General features: G+C 45.8%; 1 protein-coding gene across 3 annotated transcripts in view; it reads right to left on the reverse strand.

Annotated features, from left to right (window-relative positions):
* MTOR (mechanistic target of rapamycin kinase) overlaps nucleotides 1-6,368 on the reverse strand; it is a 132,880-nt gene extending 126,512 nt beyond the window's left edge. The window contains exons 1-6 of one of the 3 annotated variants that reach the window (XM_068538877.1): nucleotides 6,278-6,368; nucleotides 4,136-4,311; nucleotides 3,379-3,487; nucleotides 2,446-2,678; nucleotides 983-1,183; nucleotides 117-251 (exon numbers count right to left, since the gene is read on the reverse strand). In XM_068538877.1, coding sequence (XP_068394978.1) covers nucleotides 117-251; nucleotides 983-1,183; nucleotides 2,446-2,678; nucleotides 3,379-3,487; nucleotides 4,136-4,297 — 840 coding nt within the window. In that variant the 5' untranslated portion in view covers nucleotides 4,298-4,311; nucleotides 6,278-6,368. Of the gene's footprint in view, nucleotides 1-116; nucleotides 252-982; nucleotides 1,184-2,445; nucleotides 2,679-3,378; nucleotides 3,488-4,135; nucleotides 4,426-6,277 lie in introns of all 3 variants that reach the window. The other 2 variants (XM_068538878.1, XM_068538876.1) reach the window with 2 other exon arrangements.
* Nucleotides 6,369-9,373: the final 3,005 nt, after the last annotated feature.

The following is a 9,373-nucleotide window of genomic DNA, read 5'->3' on the forward strand; positions in this document are numbered from 1 at the left end:
TGTCTATTGCCTGCTCCCCCCACAAAACGTCAGCTCTTTGAGGACAGGGATCTCGCCTTGTCTCGCTCCCAGAATAGCACGCGAGAAGACTGGACACCGTGAAACGCGCTTCTCACCTCCCCCTCCATGCTGCTGATGCGAACCAGCTCGTTGAGGATTAGTAAGGCTCCGTGGATCCGATCATCGCGATTCATGCCCTTCTCCTTGGCCAAGGTCTCGTCAAACCCTTTCTCTGCTTCCTCAAACGTGTGCTATGGAGAGATACAGAATGCCTAAACTACCCAACGTCCAGAGTTAGAAAGCAGCCCCACCCATCTACGTGGGGGGCTCTGAGGTTACCATGCCTGCTGAGGGCCTCGTGCCGGTGTCACCAACAATCCTAACTCACTGAGCTCTCTCGTTTCATTTAGCTTCAACTCTCACAGCAATACCATGAGGGAGATACCACTACCACCCCTATTTAATAGAGAAAAAACAAGAGGCTCAAAGAAGCTAAGTGACTTGTCCAAGGTCACAGAGCGGCCAAGACGAGAACCCAGGTCTCCAATCCCAGGTTCCCATGTTCAGGGCTCTTTTTGCAGGACAAGGCTCCTTAGCAGGTTCACTTGGCAGCGGCAGTCAGCACAGGACTCACGACACTAGAGGAGCACTGGCATCTCTCCAGAGACACCCATATTTCTATACATTAACATCTCTGAAAAAAGATGTCTTGTAATTGTTGATAAGAAGGCAGTGAGTTTAACTGGCACTATAGTCTCACTCTTAGTGGTACAGAAAACAATGGTGTGGCTATCGATCAATCTTTGCTTTTGTGAAAAACAATAAAATAACTACTGATTCATACTGAGCTTAAAAAACCATGGGAGACCAAAGCAGACAGGGTACTTGCTCTATGGCAAGGGGCCTGCTGCTGCCCTGTAGGCCCGGTGATACTCTACGCAAACGTGCTCTGCTGGAGGTTGGGATGGAACCATCTCCTCACCCTGTACCACTGTGGCTTCTGCATCTCCTTTGGCTCCCGCTGGGTGGTGAGGATCAGACAGGCACGAAGGGCGGCAACAGCTCCCTCACGGATGGCCTGTTTGGGGTCCCACACGGCCACAAAAATATTGTCAAAGAAGGGCTGCACTTGCTGGAAGAAGAAGGTGGGGACGCTGATGGCCAGCTCACGAAGAACCAGGACCTGGGAGAAAAGGCACAGAGAACTTTCATCTGGGTCAGAGTCTTGTTCTCTCAGGGACACGGCCTCCTGTCATCCTAGAGCCTACATACACCAGGAAGAGAGCACACTTGCCCACTCTTCTAGCTCAGAAATTCTGGGGACCTAGGAAGGAGAGTGAAATTGATCAAACATCTCAGTGTTCATTATCCTAGGGTGTTTAGAAGCAGAATGCTTGTAATGTTAGAACACAAGTTCTGAAAGGGCAGACGTATTTAATGCTTTGCACACTGCTCTACTGATAGCCTAGAATGTGCCCGAAATACAGCAGGCATTCAATAAACATTGTATTGAATGAATGAATAATCCTGTTTAATATGTAATCTTGCTATTATTTTCATCTGACCCTGGTAAAACTGAAGGTTCGGAGGCTGCCCCAAGTTACAGAGTTAGGAAGTAGCACCAGGGTCCATGTATGGGCCCCTCACCCAGGCAGGCTCCCTCCGTGTGGTGCTGTCCCCGAAAGAGGGAACCGACTGGAAAGGATCCAACTGAAGCTTCTGATCTCCATCACATTCATTCCTAGATTCTCTCTCTTAAGGACAGACTCTCCCCCATCTCACAGCCTGGATTCCTAGCCCATCAAACCAGCCTGTTTCAGGGATGAGCCTCAGAAAGCAATGAGTATGTGCGTCTAGAAGAAGAGGATAAGAAGCCACCACTTCCTCAAGTGAAGAACAGCCAACGGGAAAGAAGAAGTCTGGACTACGTACCGACCGATCAATAAATGACTAAAAAATAAACTGGAAAGGCCTGGGAGAAGGCAGGCCAACTCTCCCAGCACGGAGAGTGAGTCCCTCCCTGCTCCTCTCTTCAGCCCAGTACTCCCATTTTCCCACGGGATATGGAGGGACCTTGACAGAGGGATCCTGCAGATAGCGCGGTTGTCTGGGGGCTTTGTAAGCCTCTTGGCTTGTGGCTTCTTCTCTTCCCTACGGCTGAGGGGATGCCTTCTGCCTGGGAGGCATTTTTGATTCTGGAAAACTGGAGGTCAGGACAAGCACTGCACATAGGGCTGCCTCTCAAGCAACAAAAGAGAACATTAAGCCTCCTCTTCAGGTACGGAGCTCAGGGTGAAGAGAGAAAGGGATTCAGGACAGAACCGAGGGCCACCAAGAAGCCCAGTGCCTTTGCCTGGAGCACCCCTCTCATTCTTTGCCTTTCAGGGACCTGAGCACATCGTGTGAAGGACCCCAACATGGAGCCACCACTCGCCACGCACTCACAGCCGCATGTCTTCGGCCCTCGTTGCGGTCAGCACCCAGCCATTCCAAGGCTCGCTTCACCTCAAACTCCACGTACTCCGCGGTAAAAGTGTCCCCTGCCATGGCGAGGCGACCGATGGCCTTGGATGCCATTTCCATGACAACTGGGTCATTGGAGGGGAGGAGGTTCCGAAGGTAGTTAGCAAATCTTCCGATTCGGGTGGCGTTCCCACCTTCCACTCCTATGAGGCTGGCTGGAAAAGAGAGGAAAGCAAAAGGTGAGGAAGGGCACATGCTGTCCAAGAAAGTATGCTGCCTTCAGAGGAAAGCTAGCCAGTGACCCCTTCCTTTTACTTTAAGTACAGACTGCAATTTCCAGACAGTAAGGATGCAAATAATTTTCATTTTAACCAACAGATTTCATATTTGTGCCAGAACTACTTATATAAAGCAAAATAACCTCACTTTAGTATACATAATTTGTTTTCCCAAGAAAAAAAGGAAAACAAAGTGGGACTGAATAATAGTTCACAGGATGGAAGACCAGTCCCTGGAGGTTGAAAATTACCTGCCTTTCATTCACTGCACCCCAACTCTACTTTTCTATTCGTAAGCCCCACTATGCCAAACTTTGCTCTACAGAGAAACCAGAGCCTGCATTTTTGCAGTGGAAAGAAAGCAGGCTTCTAGTTTCAGTTCAGGCACACTGGCCCTAGAAAAGTCGCTTAACAGTTCTGAGATTCCATATCCGAAAAAACCTGCTTTGTCGACGTCCCAGGACTATTGCTAGAATTAATAGCTGGATAAGTATACTGAAAGCCACAAGCCTCCTTAAAATTCATTAAACAAATGTGAACTAAGTGTCCAGTAAGAAGCAGACCCAGGGTGCAGTAGACACAAAGCTGAAGAGTCCTTTATTCCCAGTTCTCACCTTACCAGAAACTCTGTCCTTACCTATGGCCAAGATGCCACCTTTCCTCTCATTGGCATCTGAGCTGGAAACCAGTTCAAAAATGTGATGGTTCAGCTGATCATAGAAGCGAGTAGACTCTTCTTGACTCATCTACAAAAGAAGATGTACTCAGAACAGTTTCTAATGTCTCCCTGGTGGTGGGGTGGCTTCCAAAGACTAGGACCTGAGAGGTAGCCAGGAGGTACAGTTCCAGCCAAAGATGTCATGGCCACTGCCTATTTCTATAGTTTTAAACTGAAGAACAATTCATCGGTGTATTTAACAAATACACCACGCCGCAAGGAAGAGCAGCCCCCGCTCAACGCAACTAGAGAAAGCCTGCATATAGCAATGAAGACACAACACAGCCAAAAATAAGAATAAATAAATAAATAAAAATTAAGGGGGAAAAAAAAAAAAGAAAGAAAGAAAGCCCCAAGCAACCAACTCGTCAAACCCATCCCAACCACTGTTATCAGGCAGAAAGAGTGGAAGGTCTGGAATGTGGCATGAAAAAGAAAAAAAAATGAAAAGAAGCAGCCGACTCCTAAAATATCACAATACAGGAAATGCCACAGAAATGTGTAACTGCAAAGGAACCTGCCCATTCTACAGACATGAGAAATCGGTGCCTTTCTGAAATGGAATCTCTGCATTTTCCGAATCCTCACTTAGCTGTCAAGAGGCATCTAAACCAGGGGTGGTATATGTAACCCCAACACTCCATGATGAACGGCCCCGAACCACAGCAATCCCAACCTCTCGGAGCTCCATGGTGACATAGTGCTGGAGCTCCTTGGCGGCTTTGGCCCTGGTCTCCTCATTCCGGCTCTTCAGGCCGCTGGCAAACTGCTGCAGGACGCTCACATTGCTGGATGCGGTGGTAGCTGTGGCAGCGGTGGCAGGGCCGGTTCCAAGCATCTTGCCCTGAGGTTCTTCAGAGAGAAGCTTCCTTTAATATTCTGAATAACAAACCATGGCGATGAACTCATTTATGGCCCCAGCTCCTCAACACAGATCTTCACCCTATCCACGTCAGGCTGGGGATCCTAAAAAGGTTGGGACACCTCACTGAAAAACATGCAGAGAGCCTCGATTCATTCAACAATGACTGACGTTTAAAAGAGGCAGCATAGGAGAGAGGGTCAAATTATGGGCTGTGCTGCCAGGCTACCTGGGTGTGAATCCAGTCCAAAATTATATACCTTGAGGAAAGATACGTAAAATGTCTTAGTTTCCTAAACTGTAATAGGAGGATAACAGTACCTAACTCATAGGATTGATGTGAGGATTAAATGAGTTAACACACTAAACAGTTAAAAAGTGCTTAAAATAGTGCCAGGCACACAGTGAGTTCTTAATAGTTGTTAGCTATGATTATCATTATGACTACTATGTACATGGCACAGAGTGAGGTACTAGAGGTGGGGAGGTAGAGAGAAAATAAAGCATGCCTAAGACTGTCTTTTTCCTCCAGCAGTTCAATTTAAAGAGGGAAATTGATTATTATTCTGTAGTAGCAGTGCCCAATAGAAATACAAGCCACAAATGTAAAATAACTTTAAATTTCCTTGTAGCCATATCGAAAAGGTAAAAACAAACAGGCAAAATTAATACATTTTATTTAATCCAATACATCCCAAATATCATTTCAACATGTAATCAATATAAAAATTATTGATATATTTTTCTATTCTCTTTTTTGTACTGAGTCTCCAAAATCTACTGTGTATTTTACACTTAGGGTAATCTCAACTTGGACCAATCACATTTCAAGTGCTCTAAGCCACATGTGGCTGATGGTTATTGTATAGGACAGCGCAGTTCTATAGAACATTAGGACTTGGAATGTGCTTTAAAAGAGACTGATTCGTTCCTGAGATCACTCATTCATTCTTCAGTTATGCCCTGTCCCTTCCCTCAATAAGCTTACAGTCTAGAGGGAAATACAAATAATCAGGCGACCACAATAAAGTGGCCATGATAGCGCTCTGGCAGACTGCTATGGCAGTAACATATGCACCTATCCTAGGTATGTCCAGATTATATTAGAAAATCAAATTTTCAAAACTTCTTATTTTTCAAAGAATTTGTGAAATGCAGAGGAAAAAAAAAACAAAACAGGGAATAATTGGTTCTGAAAAGCTTTTAAATACTCCAGTGCCGAGAAGAGTGCAGAAGGAAGTGTCAGCCTTCAGGGGAGAGGAAACCCAAGGACTCCAGATGAGAAAACCACAGAGTGTGTGCGCTCGTCCGGGGGAGGGAGGCTAGCAAGGAATTTCCAGTCTCAGGAACGAACCAGCATATCTTTATAAGGTCTAAGGCCCACAGGCCATCTGCTCCAGGGAGAATTCAATTAAAATACTAGAAGTTAAATATCCGAAGGGTCTTGGCGAGGGCTTACAGAAGTTAAAGTCAGGTGGCCGAAACTAGGGATGGGGGCGGGGGAAGCAGAGAGGATGAAACTCTGGGATGGAACCGAGCTCAGCTCCGGGGAATGGGTCCTTGAGAGGCCTCCACGGTGGAGCGCAAGGGGCTGACACTGACGTTGGTCCTCTTTGAGGACAATTTGTAGGGGGCTCTGAAGAAGGGGCGACTGATGGGCAAGGAGACCCAAAGGCGCCCCAGCAATACAGGAGCTGATGGGCCGGCCTTCGTGGCGCCAGAGACGCACAGCAGGCTAAAGGGCTCGGGGGTTTCCTGCGGGTCCGGGAGGAGGTGGGCGTTGCCTCGGGGGTGCGGGTCCAGGGCTCAGGCGGCGCCCAACTCCGTGGGGGCCAGTACTGAGGGGACCTCACGTCCCAGACGGACGACTTCCCGGGGTCCCCCCACGGACCAGGTTGACCGTGGGTCTGGAAATTCCGCCGCCTTGGAGGGGTCGGTGCCAGGTCCCAGACTCACCGCGCGGCTTCGGCCAAGGCCTCAGCTGCCGCCGCCAGCGCCGGTACCGCCGCTTCAGGACCCCGACCCCACCACCCGCCTTCCCCGCTGTCCTCTAAGCCGGGCGGGAGGGAAGGCGGGCTCCCAGCCCTAAGGACCAATCGACGGGCGTAAGAGGAAGATGGACTGGAACACCGGCCAATAGTCATTAAGGAGAAGTGAGGCTTCGGGACCCGGCTTCTCAAGGGGGCGGGGACTGTTCAAATAGACAAACCCCGTGGCCAGTGGCAGGTGAAAGGAGGCTTAGGTCCACTCGGGAGAACCAATCGGTCGTGAGTTGACTTCAGTCACTTCCACGCACACATCCGGTGCATCGCTACTATAAGTCCCCTCTGCACCTGGGCTGTGGAGGTGCGCATTCCGCTGTCTGGGTACCGTAGAATGGAACCACTATGCGGTAAGCGGAGGTTCGCGACCCCGCCGGGTTTAATTTTCGAGACCAGAGTGTGAGCGATGCCAGCGCCTTGGAATTACTGAAGCAAAAGAAGTGGAATGTTCGGACTAGCGCTACTTGTGCATCCGTGATTTCTCTTTTGTGAAATGGAATACGCATTTGAAAGCGTTTTTAGATTTCCCCACTTTTCCAAAATTATCTAGCTCACAAGATCATTCGCGAGAAACCGTAGACAAGTTTTAGCTAAATAAGCTGCTCGTAAACAAATAATTTCAAAGTAGTATCATTTAAAAAACATCCTTTCGAAAATCAATGGCAAAAATGGAATTTGACTACATTTCTTTTTTTAAAAATCACGGTCTGTTTATTATAGTAAGCATTGAAAATTCCTAAATACCTCACAATAGGAGTCCGATTAAATAAAATATAGTAATTTATATTAAGGAAAATGTAGGTAGCCATTAATAATCGTAATGTAGATGAATATTTGCTAAGAAGGAAAAGGGTTCACAATTATACCATGTAAGTATAATATAACCTATTAAAATTTTATATGTTTCTTATGTGTCTATGTTCACATGGGGAAAATATACAACTAAGGTGTAATGGAATTTGGGGGAGGCATATTTTTCCTTTACACATTACCATCATTTACTTTTTTACTTTAATTAAATAAAAAGTGTTTGTTGAAGAGGTGTAAGTTTCCAGAAGTACTAAATTACCAAATAAAAGAGGTTTGGTAATATTCTGTGGCTGAAAAACGCTTTGGCAGATTTAAGAAAAAAGAAGTTGTGACTACTTTTTTTTTTTTTGATGTGGACCATTTTTAAAGTCTTTATTGAATTTGTTACAATATTGCTTCTGTTTTATGTTTTGTTTTTTTTGGTCATGAGGCATGTGGGATCTTAGCTCCCTGAGGGGATCAAACCCACACCCCCTGCATTGGAGGGTGAAGCCTTAACCACTGGACCGCCAGGGAAGTCCCATGACTACTTCTTTAGGTTTAGAATCTTTACATTGATTCTTCTGTGAAATAATTGTTCCTCTGAATTTCACAGTTTTCACTTGTTTTCAACATCTCTATATTTAGTCGTTAAACATTTTTGAATATGTAATACACTCACTGTTCAAATCTCAAAATAATTAAAAATTATGCGTATCATTATAAGTCTTGCTCCACCCCTGCCCCTTCACTACTTATTTTCTTAGTTCTTATGTATCCTTAGATTTTACATTTTTTACATTTCTATGTAAATAAAAGACAAATATAAATATATATTCTTATTTCCCTCTTTTGTTACGCTATATACACTGTTCTGTACTTTTTAAAATTCTAGGGTACCTTGGCTTCCCTGGTGGCGCAGTGGTTAAGAATCCACCTGCCAATGCAGGGGACATGGGTTCAAGCCCTGGTCCGGGAAAAACCCCACATGCCGCGGGGCAACTAAGCCCGTGCGCCACAGCTACTGAGCCTGCGCTCTAGAGCCCGCGAGCCACAGCTACTGAAGCCCGCGTGCTGCAACTACTGAAGCCCACGTGCCTAGAGCCTGTGCTCCGCAGCAAGAGAAGCCACCGCAATGAGAAGCCCACGCTCGCCGCAACTAGAAGAAGCCCGCGCGCAGCAACGAAGACCCAATGCAGCCAAAAGAAATAAATTAAATAAATAAATTTATTAAAAAAAAAATTCTAGGATATCTTAGAGATCTTTCTTAGTGTATAGAAGGCTTCCTTGTTCTTTTGTTATTCTTATAGCTTCATAGTGATCCATCACATGCATATATCATAATTTATATTTCCATTTCTCTGTTGATGGACACGTGTTATTTTCAAATTCATGCTATTACTAATGATGCTGCAATGAATGCCTTTGTAGATATATAATTTTATTCCCTGGCAGCTGTACAAAATAGTACCAGAAATGTGATTATAGGGTCAGAGGGTAAATGCATGTGTAATTCGATGGATATTGTCAAATTCACCTCTGTAAGGGAGGTATCAATTTTCATTTCCACCAGCAATATATGAGGTTTTTGTCTCCCTAAGACGTGGTATGGCCCTGTTTTCTAATTAACAATCAAAGATGGTTTTATAGCAATAATAATCAGTGCATTTATAGGTCTCTTTGCAGTTTACAAAGAGCTTTCTTGTCCATTATGTTAAAATAATAACTAATATTTATTGAGCACTTACAAGCTATCAGGCGTTTTGGCGGACATTATAGAGTAGTGGTTAAAAGCATCTTGGAGTCAAAACTAACCGAATCTGAAACTTAGCTCCAACATTTACTGACTATATGAGAAAGCACTTATGTACCTATTTCCTTATTTACAAAACTAGAAGGTGGGGCTTCCCTGGTGGCGCAGTGGTTGAGAATCTGCCTGCCAATGCAGGGAACACGGGTTCGAGCCCTGGTCTGGGAAGATCCCACATGCTGTGGAGCAACTAGGCCCGTGAGGCACAACTACTGAGCCTGTGCGTCTGGGGCCTGTGCTCCGCAACAAGAGGCCGCGATAGTGCGAGGCCTGCGCACCACGATGATGAGTGGCCCCTGCTTGCTGCGACTAGAGAAAGCCCTCGCACAGAAACAAAGACCCAACACAGCCAAAAAAAAAAAAAAAACCAACTAGAAGGATTATAATGTACCTACTTCGGTAGGTGGTATT

This window comes from Eschrichtius robustus, chromosome 3 (genome assembly GCF_028021215.1).
Source record: "Eschrichtius robustus isolate mEscRob2 chromosome 3, mEscRob2.pri, whole genome shotgun sequence".
NCBI lineage: Eukaryota > Metazoa > Chordata > Mammalia > Artiodactyla > Eschrichtiidae > Eschrichtius > Eschrichtius robustus.